This window comes from Nyctereutes procyonoides, unplaced genomic scaffold (genome assembly GCF_905146905.1).
Source record: "Nyctereutes procyonoides isolate TBG_1078 unplaced genomic scaffold, NYPRO_anot_genome, whole genome shotgun sequence".
Classification (NCBI taxonomy): domain Eukaryota; kingdom Metazoa; phylum Chordata; class Mammalia; order Carnivora; family Canidae; genus Nyctereutes; species Nyctereutes procyonoides.
The window spans coordinates 34,300,974-34,313,907 of record NW_026575146.1 but is presented as its reverse complement, the minus strand read 5'-3'; the positions used below and the strand labels follow the sequence as shown (position 1 = coordinate 34,313,907).

Sequence of the window (12,934 nt, the reverse complement as noted above, 5' to 3'; positions counted from 1 at the left end):
CAACAGTATACATCACATTTAACACAGTGGAAAATAGAAATAATATAATCCTCTCAACAGACGCAGAAAAAAAATTCGGTAAAATTCAACATCTGTCAATAAAAACTGTCAAAAAAAGGTGGGGTTTAGAGGGAACATAGTAAAGGCCATATCTGAAAAACCTGGAGCTAACAATATACATAATGGTGAAAAACTGAGAGCTTTCTTCTAAGATCAGGAATATGACAAGGATGTCCACTCTTGACACTTAAAAAAAAAAAAGGTTTTATTCACCTACTTGACAGAGAGAGAGAGAGCACAAGCAGAGCAGCAGGCAGAGGGAGAGGGAGAAACCGACTCCCTGCCAAGCAGAGAGTCTGATGTGGGGATCAATCCCAAGACCTTGGGATCAAGACCTGAGCTGAAGGCAGACACTTAACCGACTGAGCCACCCAGGTGCTCCCACTCTTGACACTTTTATTCGACATAGTACTGAAAATTCTAGCCACAGTAATCAGACAAGAAATAAAAGATGTCTCAATTGGTAAGGAAGAAGTTAAACTGTCATTATTTGCAAATGATGTAACATACATAGAAAAACCTTAAGGACTCCACCAGAAGAAATGAATTCAGTAAAATTGCAGGATACAAAATTAATACCCAGAGATCGATTGCATTTCTATGTACTGTTAACAAAGTAGCAGAAAGAGAATTTAGAAAACAATTCCACTTATGATTGCACCAAAAAGAATAAAATACCACGGAATAAACTTAATGGAGGGGGTAGAAGAGCTGTACTCTAAAAACTGTAATGCACCGATGAAAGAAACTGAAGATGGCACAAACAAACAGAAAGAGATTCCACGCTCATGGATGGAAGAATTAGTATTGGTAAATGAATATTGTTAAAGCAATCTACAGATTCAGTGCAACCCCTGTCAAAATACCAGGAGCATTTTTCACAAAACTATGACAAATAATACTAAAATGTACCATATGGGATCATAAAAGACCCTAAAGAGCCAGAGCATTCTTAAGAAGGAAGAACAAAGCTAGAGATATCGCAGTTCTAGACTTCAAGGATGCTACAAAGCTTTAGTTAATCCAAACAGTATGAGACTGGCACAAAAAGAGACATGTAGATCAATGGAACAGAATAGAGATCCCGGAAATAAACCCACACTTACATGATCGTTTAATCTACAACAAACGATGTAAGAATATACCATGGGGAAAAGACTGTCTCTTAAATGGTGCTGGGAAAGCTGGGCAGCTCCATGTAAAAGAATGAAACTAGACCACTTTCTTAGTACCACGCACATGAATAAACTCAAAATGGATTACAGACCTAAGTATAAGACCAGAAACCATAGGACTCCTAGAAGAAAACAAAGGCAGTTATTTCTTTGATGTTGGCCTTAGCAACATTTTTCTAGATATGTCTCCTTAGCAAGGGAAACAAAAGCAAAATTAAACTATTGGGACTACACCAAAAAAACAAAAAAAAAAAAAAACAAAAAAACCAAAAAAACAAAAAAAACCCCAAAACAAACAAAAAAACAACACATTTGTTCAGCAAAGGAAACCATTAAGAAAATGACAAGGCAACCTACTGGTTGGGAGAAGATTCTGTAAATGACTGTCTAATAAGGGGGTTGTATCCAAAATGTATCAAGAACTTATGCAACTCAAACCAAAAATAGCCCAATTAAAAAAATGGACAGAGGATATAAATATTCTTCTATAGAAGATGTACAGATGGCAAATACAGACACGAAAGGATGCTGAACAGTATTAGTCAGTAGGGAAAATATAAATCAAAACAATGAGATATCCTCATACAGTCTCAGAAAGGCTAGAATCAAGGAGACAAGAAGGAACAAGTTTCTGTGAGGATGTGGAGAAAAAGGAACCCTTGCACATTACTGGCAGGAATGTAAATTGGTGCAGCCCCTGTGGAAAATAGTATGGAAGTTCTCAAAAAAATTAAAAATAGAACTACCATGTGATCCAGTAATTCCACTCCCGGGTATTTTCCCAAAGAAAACGAAAACACTCATTTGAAAAGATACATGTTCCCCTGTGTTTATTGGAGAATTATTTACAGCTGCCAAGACAGGGAATAAAGGAAACACCTACTATAGATGAATGGGCAAAGAAGATGGTATTTATATACAATGAATATTACTGAGCCACGAAAAAGAAGGAGATCTTGCCATTGGGGGGCAAGCATGGACCTAGAGGGTATTATGTTAAACGAAATAAAGTAGAGACGACAAATACTATATGATTTCACTTATAAGTAAAATCTAAAAAAAACAACAAACAAATGGATGAATGATTGAATGAACAAACAAAAACCAGAAACAGACCCAAAATTACAGAGAACAAATTGATGGTTGCCAGAGGGCTGGGGGTGAGGGATGGGCAGAATGGATGAAGAGGACCAAGTACAGACTTGCAGGTATGGAATGAATAAAAGGGATTAAAAGGTAGAGCACAGGGAATCTAGTCAGTGATAGTGTGATAATACTGTACGGTGACCGGTGGTAGTAAACGTGCAGCAAGCTCAGCATAACGTATAAATTTGTCCAACTACACGTTGAGTGAAACCAATGTAACATGTGTCAACTCTACGATTAAACAGATATTTAATTAGTCCCTATGTTCGTTGTAAAAAACTTCATGTTTTTATCAATCATGTAGTAACCTCACTATATACACATTCTGTCCTAATCTCATTCTATCTGAAGAGAATCAAGTCTGGCTTAGTGCTTCTTCCTCATGAAAACCTAAGGGAAGCGGTGGAGTCCTTCCTGGGAAAATGCACATACACCTAGACCTAGAAAGTTCGCACAGAGCATTTACAGTGTAGGGACCATAAAAATAACTCAATCATTCTCTGCTCCGCTGTATTTCATCTGGTTTTAGGGGCACCCGTTAATCGCTCTTGTGATGAACTCCAGACACTCTCATTTTGATCGGCCAAGGTAGCGTGTCCAACAGCTACAAAAGGAACGCAACACTGCCCACCCACAAGGGGAGCCCAAAGCTGAAGATTGCAACTGTGCTGACCGGTCGTCTGTGACGAAGGACGGCTCTGCGCCATCATGTGCTCTGGGTCCAGAAATGCAACACGGTCCTTTGTAATATGCTCTCTAAAAACACTGATCCCTTCTACTCCTTAAAGTCATGTTTTCCAAAGGAAACCAGGACACATGGTCTGATGAAGCATTATTTTGTGAATACTGGTTCATACAATCGTGAGGACTTTACATTTTGGATCCCATACTGTCCCCTAAATGCCACAGTACAGTGTTGGACGACTGTAGTCTAAATACCGCCTCTCTCAATATTTGCAAAATCTCTAGCCCTGAAACAATACCATCGACATCATCTTCCTTATATTCTGGTGCTTTCTATATGCTTAGTACTCGTCCAAGCTCCTTCGCTATATCACCTCACTTAATCTTTACAGTGACCTTGTTTCTGTTTGGTGCTCTGATCCTATTTTACAAAATTGGGGATTTTGTCAAACAAAGATTAAGCAGCCTGGTCCAGATCACACAGCTAGTTACCAGGTAAGTAGGTATTTAAGCCAAGGGCGTCCGGTCCAGGGTCCACACTCAGTTTGGAAATATTGCCTCTCTGGGTCAAATCTGTCTAGAAAACCCATCACTTTTCAGAAAAGATGATCTCTTGGCCACACCTATAAGTGGCCGGGTGCCCGTGTGAACTAGTAACTCAACGTACATACAGGACTGAGGCAGTTATTTAAGCCACACACGTAAAAAGTAAATTGGACCCTTACCGGACCAATTCTTCGAGTGGTGTAGTTGATGGGTAGCCCGCCAACATACAGCATTCCCACGACATCCAGGATATCTGCTTTCTTGGGACTGGTGGTTCTGTTGGATGCATCATCTACATAAAGAATTCCTTCTTGCTTAATTCGCATAATCTTAATCTATGAAAAGAAGATGACTCATTAAAGCCAATCACGGATAAATTTCCAATAGGCTGAGTGTACGACCTGAGAACTTTTTGGATCCTTGTCAGGGAAAAAAAAAAATGGAATGACTTATTTAGGGCCTAAGAGGTGTGAGGCCTGGAAGGGAAATCGAACCCATCTCTACAGTGTCCCTCACCCCTGCCTCTTCCATGACTCCAGCTTCTCCAAAAGGGTGCAAAGTCGTCCTGGGTGAGTTTTAGGTTAAGGCCTTTTTTTTTTTCCTCTAGGTTGGCAAGGGAACACATAGATCAAGAGGTCTGCTGTAGGCAGGATCCTCGCCAGTCGGGAGCCCCTGTCATGAATTAAGTAGGCTGCGGGATCCGTGCCCCACGATCTCAGATAGGCTGTGTCCCTCTGCCCAACAGGCACTTGTGGTGCAGAATGGAAGGAAAGGCAGCATGCGAGGGTGCATGGCCGTTTCCACGGCCGCTGGTGGGTACACAGGGCGCGAAGAAGACAGACGGCCACCTGATGCTGAGATTTCGGCCGTGGGGAGGATTATCTTTCGGGATGGAGCGAAATCAGGGGTGTCAAGACTGGCTTGGGCCTAAGAAACACCCAGAGCCTGCGTTTAGGAAAAGGAGCGGGTGACCCTGCTTGGTTTAAAATGAGTCTACGTCAGGATTAGAATGATCAGGACCTCGTTTTACACTTGTCTGTTCTGGTTTGGGAGGCAGTGGGGATGCGTCTTCAAAACTAAACGCCTCCTTAACTTTGCTGCTCATAGCAAACTTTCTTTCTTAATCCCATCCGCATTGTGGACCCACAATAGGTCCATTTTTCAAGTGTCATGTTTATTCTGTTAGCCTGGAGAGGCGAATAGGTGTTAATGAGGGTTCCTGCTCCTTCGGGAAGATCGGTACTTGCTGCTCGCGAGCTCTCAGGCAAGCATGGAGGTTCCGTTTCTTATTTCCAGGATAAAAAGTTGATTGACTTTGCATTTTTTTATGGTATTTTTTCAGGCTCTCTGACTTTCTGTAGGATATGCCAAGTCGACGTTTGTTGATGAGGAAACCCACCACCTCACAATACCAAATTCGCAAAATTAAACATTCTACTAGTCTAGCGAGGGAAGTTGTGCTGAATAGGCGACCGCAGGCGCAGAGACCAGTTCTGCGTGTGCACTTTAACCAGGCGATGCAGTAGTGACCTGCAGCCCGGCCAAGGAAGGCAGCAAGCTGGCAGGTGAGCCTTCGGTGCCCATCCCGGGCCCAGTTTCTGGGTGGAAGGCCAGTGTTTCCAAAGTTGTTCCAAACGGCTATCGGTGGGGACGCTGCCCGAGAGCACATTGCACATGATCTAGCAGCTTCCCAGACTCTTGGTTTCCACAGAGCAGAAAGGGGTTGATGGGGGAGGGGGGGAGAGGAAGCATCAGGGTCTGTGTTAGTTACCCGCCTTTTAATTTGTCAAATATGATTTCATAAACGAGAGGCCGTGTAAGCACCTTAAGAGGAGGAAACGGCCATCTCCGAACCCGTATTATTCCTCTATGTTGAATATGTAGAGTGTTAAGATGAATTCGCTCCCTTGCCCCACGTTCCCCACTGAGAGTAGCACACACGCCCCTGGCCCTGGTTTGTGCCCAGAAGTTGGGGGACCGCAGCTGCAGGGCAAGAATGGGGTCTGCCCAGGTCTGATTACGCTTCCCAGGGGTGGGTGCTTGCAGGCGGCACTTGCTTTATTTGCTTTATTTGCACAGCCCAGGTGCACTGGGAGCACAGCAGGTGCCCTGGGGACAGTGGCACTGCCGCCACCGGGTCCCCCTCGAGGATGCCGCCACCACCGTCATCACCACCATCCCGGGGCCTTTTACCTTGTGCCACTGGCCGTCGTTGATCTTGGTGGGGATCATGGTGTTGGTGTCACCACTTCCCAGGTCGTAACTGAAGTAGGGCGACCCATGTCTCAGCTGAACGGTGGCGAAGTCCGCGTGGTTGATCCGAGCCATGTAGAAGAGCAGGCCCGATGCCGCTTCTGTCCGCACTTCAAACTCAATCGTGAGCCTGGGGAAGAGATGCGTGCAAAGTGGAGAACCACAAGCGTGTTCTTACTCTCGGGCCCTGGGCGAGTGTCCCTGGGGGACAGCAAGAGGGCCCCTGCGACCCGGCTCTCCGGGTGCGCCCGACCCCGGCCGAGCTCCATGCAGCTGCTTAGGCCGCAGGAGGAGCGACTGCTCAGGACCTCGCGCGGCCCTCCTTCCCTGTGTCGCGGGGCACCACGTACCGGTTTTTGACTTTGGTGTCATCAAACGCAATTGCAACGTGGCTGTTTCTCGAAAGCCCGAACTGCTTACTCCCGACCAGAAGAGCCGGCTCTGGATCTGCCACGCAAGGACCCTGTAAAACACCCAGGGGACAAAGAGGCGCTGAGGGCCTCTGCTCCTGAAGATGTGATCCTGCTCCCTAACGGTTCCTCCCCTGTGGCCTCATGTTTGCACGTGGTCCCGCTCGAGGTCCTTAGCAAGAGCCACGGCGTCTGCTTATCTGTGCCCTCGGCCACATGGCGCGTCTCCCGACTGAGCAAGCCGAAAGCGGGAATCCTGTACGTTGCACCCTTGACTTGCCAAATCGATGTGCCCCCAAGTATTTATTGATCCGTTCCTGTTTTCATTACCCTCAATGGGGAAAAAAAAATTGTGGATGTTTCTGAGAAAACTGGGATTTCCTTTCCACGTTTACTTCCCTGGGGAAGAGTCATCTTCTGAGAAGCCAGGCCGGTGATGGTGACAAGCTGGCCACCGGGCTACACAAGTAGAGGGTGTGTGTTCCCCCCGTGTCCCCCCATCTCCCGCTGCATCACTTTCTCTCCAGAACCATCGCCCCCGAGCAGATTTCCATGCATTTCGACTTTCAAGAGGCTGTGTCTACACTTGTCGGGCCACTCGGGCCCTGAGCCGGCTGCTGGGCAACGCGGCACCTTTTCACCAGAACCCACCGTGTCCCAGGCCAGCTGTCACTGTGCGGGGACCCGGACCTGGTGCTGGGGCAGGAGAGCTTGCGCGGGCCAGCCTGCATGGCTCAGCGCTCTGCTGTCACCGTCTTGTCACCTTTTTGGAAAAAGGGGCCCCGCGTTTCCATTTGGCTCCGGCCCCGCCAGTGACCGGGCCCGTATGTGGCAGCGTGACCCTCGGCTCTGTAGAGCACCGAGGCCCCAGAGGGGACCCAGGTCACGACCCAGCCTCTGGCCCCAAGCACAGGCTGCAGAAGGTTCTTCCCAGGCAAGGGCAGCGGACTCCTCAGCGCCAGGCTGTGGCCCCGGGATGAGGACGGCGTCGCTGTCTCTTGTCCACGTTGTGTGTGCCTTGGCAGGGGAGAGGCTGGGAGGGTGTGAGCTGCCAGGACGCTGCTCCACGGGGGCAGACGGTGGCCCTGCTGCCCACGGAGGGCTCACCCCGGTGGGCAAAACAGGGACGTGCTCTCTGTCCACGCGGCCCCAGGGCGCCCCCTCCCCCGCCCTGCAGGACAGGCCCCAGGGGCTTGGTGGCCTTGTGGCTCAGCTGTGACCCCCAGGCTGTAGTCACTGCCCACGGACACCCCGAGGCCCGAGTCCAGCGGTGGCCATGGGTCATGGAGCACCTGCCGAGGCCCACCTGCCGCCCCGAGACGCTCGCTGCACTTTGCTCCGCACCCCCGGGCCTTCCGGAGGCCACAGAGTCCGCCTCGGCATTGGAGGGGAGCCTCTGCCACAGGAGCGCAGGGGCTTCGTGAGCGGTCTCGTAAGAAGCCGTAGGGGGCAGCCCGGGGGGCTCCGCAGTTTAGCACCACCTTCGGCCCAGAGCGTGACCCCGGGGTTCCGGGATCGAGTCCTGAGTCGGGCTCCCGGAATGGAGCCTGTTTCTCCCTCTGCCTGGGTCTCTGCCTCTCTCTCTGGGTCTCTCATTAATAAATAAATAAAAAATATTAAAAAAAAAACCTTCCATCACCTTCCTTTCTAAAACTGGCAGCTGGAAGAGAACCGAGAAGTGCTGGCAGAGGAGAATTTTTATATGTATGTATTTTTGGATTTAAATGGGAAGCCAATTTGCCAGCCTGTGCTCTGCACTGATTCTGGGGCAAGTGTAGACCTGTCCTCTCCGTTGGCTAAAGGCACGTGGGACTGGATGTTTGCTGTGCCTCACCTCCCCCTGGGGAGTCCTCAAGCCGGCCTGGTGTGGGATGTGCGCAGGAGGGCGCAGACCCTGGTGGCTCGGCCCTACTCCTGGGGCCCCTCCGAGGTGGGCTCTGTGGCCTCCGGAAGGCCCGGGGGTGCTCCTCCTGCTGCCCAAGCGCCTTTCCCCCTCTAACATTTTAAAGGGAATTTATGAGATGGAACAGAATGTGCCTCATGGTCTGCACACAAATAAGGTCATCTTATTTTTCAACCTGCTTCCCACAGAAATCCAAGTTAAGGAAGAGGATTAAGAGAAAGGGTCTTCTCATGGGGTAATTCCAAGGATGCTTTAAACAATTTTTTTTTTTGAAGATTTTATCTATTTGAGAGAGAATGCAAGCAGGGGGAGGCAGAGGGACAAGCAGACTAGGCCGAGTGAGCGAGGGAGGAGCATGAGTGTGGCAGATGGGGCGGGGACGGGGCTCAAGGCCCTGAGATCACAATCTGAGCCAAAATCAGGAACCTGATGCTGAAGCAGCTGAGCCACACAGGTGCCCCCTCCAGGGAAGCGTCAAAAAAGAATGAAGGTTGCAAGACAGCTTCCTCCTCCAAGCCGACGTGAGCTTGAGAGGAGGCATCATCTTTATGGATGTGATACTTTACCTGTATTATTTTGGAAAAACTTATCTTTGAAATGTGTTAAAACAACAATAATAAAAAGGAAAAAAAATACACAGACTCATCAATCTGAACGCGTTACAACCCTGCCACCTTGTGGGGACGCGTTGAAGTACTGAGGTGCGCGTAGGGGGCCAGTGAGCTTGCTCCTTCTCCTCCCCCTCCCCCTCCTGCTCCCCCTCCTCCCCCTCTTCTCCTCTCCCCTCCCCCTCCTCCTCCTTCCCTCCTCCTCGCTAGCAGGTGCTGGTGGCGGCACCCTGCTGCCTGGCGCGGTGGCACAGCCGCAGAGGGCGGTGGCCGGAGCCCTGCTCCCCGAGGCGCGCTCAGGGTCAGATAACGCGGCAGGTTAGCAAAGGGGAAAACTTTGTCACCTCAGCGCCTCCGTTTCAGGTCAGAATACAGCGGTGGCCGTGCCCACGGCTGGTCGTTGGCGGACACCTGGAAATGACTTATCGGACTGGGGGCAGCCCAGGGTCGGTAGGCCAGCCTCCTGGAACTGAGATTGCTGCAGAGCAGACATTCAAATTGCATTTATCAAAACCGGCCTCTTTGTTCTTGAAAGCACCGAGTGATGAACGATCATGAAAACTGCATCGTTTTCCTCTTTCATGAGTCAGTAGCCCCACTAACAAATGGGGGCTCAAATCGCATCTGAGAAGTTGCACGCTTCTTTGTGATGCTCTGTTTTACGGACCCATACTAAGTGGGAGATACTTTTCACAGCACTGACTTTAATGTTCCGAAATATAAAATCCCTACTCAAGCTGTTTATCGAGAAAGTGAATTATGTGACCACCCTGCCCACGAGCCCCTTTGGTAGGTCCTGGGCACCCGCAGTAATATTTACACGTTAACGCCTGGACAGAGGTTCCTTGTGCTATGGAAAATAGTTTTTTTTTCTCCTTTAAACGCATATCAGGGTTGACCTGATTCATCCTTTGGCATGGACTGTACTTAGCTTTTAAAGTCGTAGCACTCAAGTTGCGAGAGAAATGGCTTTCTTTTGGCCTATTCTTTCCCTCTCCGCCCGCTTCTCTTCCCCAACTCCCCAAAGCCCTTAACGACACGGGGACTCTTCACGGCTATTTGCGTCACTCTTCTTAGCATTCACATTTCAAAGTTCAACTTTCCAATAAGCTTCAAGTAAAAAAAAAAAAAAATGCAGCCAGTTCATTGTATACAAAGGCGCACGGCCATGCTGGTTATAAAGACTCGGTACAAACTCCGTGTAGACCTGCGGGTGGTCATAGACGTCTACAGTCTGACCCCGCCCCACCCACCATCTTCATGAGGGATCTCTACAGATGCGGCACGTAGAAATATTTAATCAGCTCCAAGTGGGCCACACACGGAACAAGAGAAAAGCGTAACGGGAAGCTGGGCTCTCACACTATCAAATGCGATAATACATGTACAGTGACCTCTGCTGTGTGACATCCCAGCAAGTCCGAATGATGGGACCGACACAGTCCTCAGGGCAGGGCTTTCCCAGGATACTCTGAACCTGCACTGGAGCCCGGTGAACAGCATCCTCATGGTGAGATGCTGGCGGGGAGGGGACCCACCATAGGGGATGGCCCCTTCAGGTTCTGCGAGAACAGAGGACGGTTCCTCCACCAGGAATTAACCTACAGGACTTAGCTCTTAACGACCTTCTTACAATCTAAATTCTGGTGTGAAAAGGGAAGGGGATGGTGAGAATGGAAAATGATGCGAGACTCGAGCTATGACCTCCATATCCCACTGGAGTCTGCAATTGTTGAACGTGGAACACCCACCACTCCCTTTCTTTCCTGGCACTCGCTCTCCCCTTGAAAGTGTGAAAGGCTAACGATTCCCATGGAAGAATTTTGGGGTGTTTCTGAGCGCCAGGCACTGTTCTGGGTGCTTTGCATACAGCATATAATTTACTTCCTCATGATAATCCTTGGCTGGGTAGATGGCACCGTCCTTATTTTTCAAAGGGTCATTTTACATTTAGGGAGGACAAGTCACTCGCCCGAGGCCAATGAGTGGAAGTAGGCGGGCAGGCCCCGGTCCCAGATCACTGGAAAAGGCCCAGTAGGCGTCCTCAGCGGCCCCCAACATGGAGGGGGGGGGCCCAGAGGAGAAACCAGCTCTTAATGTGATGTTGCAGAGGAATAACAGAGGTTGAAAGCCACCGCTTTCAATGTATCTTTTAGGAAAAGTTATGAAAGCAAAACACACGTAAGAATATATATATATATTTTTTTAAATGATGAAAATCATCTCTAGTCCATAATACATCTGCTGTTAGCTTTTTTTTTTTTGCTGTTAGCTTTTGATATATTTTTTTTTGCAAGGATTTTTTTAATGTGTTTTTTCCCATCTATTGATGTAGATGTGATTATGCAGTATGTATGCTTTTATGTCCTATTTCATCCACTTCACATAATGTCCTAAGTATGTCATCATTTTGTATTGTTTCAACTGAAAGATTTTATGTACAAGAGTGTGATGATATATTAAAATTTGCATTTTATAGACTTGTTTTTACACTTCTAGATGCCACTAATCATTTGGTTTGGATGCAGTTTCAGGGACACCCTGCCATGTTTCCAGTTTTCAGTCTTGAAAGCCAGCGGGCTGTGTGTGTGGCCCACACTCTGCTCTTAGCCACACTGACCTCCACACATACTGGCTTTGTCATTTATATAAGCATCTTATTCCTCAAATCTTCTACTCTCTGTCTCTCCCCCTCTCCCTCACTAGCAATGATGATATTGTATTAATTTTTGCATGTAGTAGGCTCTCGACAAATATTCGTTATAAATTGTCAAACGTTTAACTTTTGGTCACCTTTAAAAAGCAGACACTTCTCTCCACACAAAGAATGAAAATAAGAGAATTATTAAGAGAAATAAGGAAATTATTCTTATTTCTTAAATATAATATATGTACTTCTTAAATAATTTAAGAAAATAAGAGAATAATTAATTATTATTAAGATCAAATGGAAAGATGTGTATGGTCCCATGATCTGAAATTGTAAAAATATAACCCCATAGGGATGGAGGTTCTAAGAAATGTAATTATGCCCACATGGCATAAGGGGAGATAGCTGATGGAATTGAGATATCTGGGTTTTAGTGCCAACTGTTAGTAATGTGCATGATGACAGGCCCTGAGCTAAGTTCTAGGGCTTTGTTAAGAGTCAATTAAGGGTCAGGATCTTTAAGGTCTCTTCTAGCTCTGGTGTTCTGTGAGTCTTTGTATATCAGCCCACAGGATTGCCACTGAACTTCTCTTTTGCTTTTGTCTTATCTCAGTGGAATGCTCTGTTTCGGAAAAGTTAAAACACATACTGCTGAGAGAAAATGGAAATTGGAACTAGAACAGAAGGTTACAAGAAAACTTAAATGAGTTAAAAATCTCCAGTCCCAGATGGGAAAGTATCTTTATTTTCAGAAAAAAGGGGGGAAAATGTGATCTCCAGAAACCACAGAGGGATATGCTGGAGACTCCCTATAAAATAGAGTTTGTGCAGGCACTGAGCAAGGAGAGGTGATGACTGGGGACCAGCGGGCTTCTCCACCAGTGAACTGGACCAAGTCAAGATGGGCTGGCTGAGAGACCTGACCCAAGAGAAGGTTGAGTGGTAGACAGGCTCTTCAGATTGTGGTTGACTGAATATGGCACTGAGGATGAGCCAGCAGACTGACTCAGTTAAAATACCAAAGAATTCTCAGGTGTATACTTAATAAAATATGAGGACAGACTAATGGAAGGAGAGGTACTGCTGTCCCCTGACCTGGGCACTTTGAGTAATATTGTCTATTCCAGGTGCCACGTTTTGAAGGGGGTATTTCAAACTTCAGAATATTGATCTGTTGAAAAATAAATACATAAAAAATAAAAAAATAAAAAAAGAATATTGATCTGTTGAAATAAAGGAATAAGAAATTAGGTCACATGGAGAATGCTTGAGGTTATAGACTATTTACCCTGGGAGAAAAGCTTTTGCTATATTTTCTTTTTTAATTGAAGTATCACCGACACACAATGTTACGTTAGTTCCAGGTGTACGACATAGCAATTCCACAAGTCTATTCGCTACGCTCACCGCAAGCATAAGGACTTTGCTCTTCCCAAATCCTGGAAGGGATGCTAGATAGGTGCAAGCTCAAAAATATCTCTAGCGATGAGCAGCAGATC

The 12,934-nt window shown here is 47.2% G+C and overlaps 1 protein-coding gene across 1 annotated transcript in view; it reads right to left on the bottom strand.

The window, feature by feature from the left end:
* LAMA2 (laminin subunit alpha 2) overlaps positions 1 to 12,934 on the bottom strand; it is a 586,660-nt gene that overhangs the window by 18,705 nt on the left and 555,021 nt on the right. The window contains exons 59-61 of the mRNA XM_055309905.1: positions 6,215 to 6,327; positions 5,805 to 5,994; positions 3,791 to 3,946 (exon numbers count right to left, since the gene is read on the bottom strand). Of these exons, the coding sequence (XP_055165880.1) occupies positions 3,791 to 3,946; positions 5,805 to 5,994; positions 6,215 to 6,327 (459 nt within the window). The remainder of the gene's footprint in view (positions 1 to 3,790; positions 3,947 to 5,804; positions 5,995 to 6,214; positions 6,328 to 12,934) is intronic.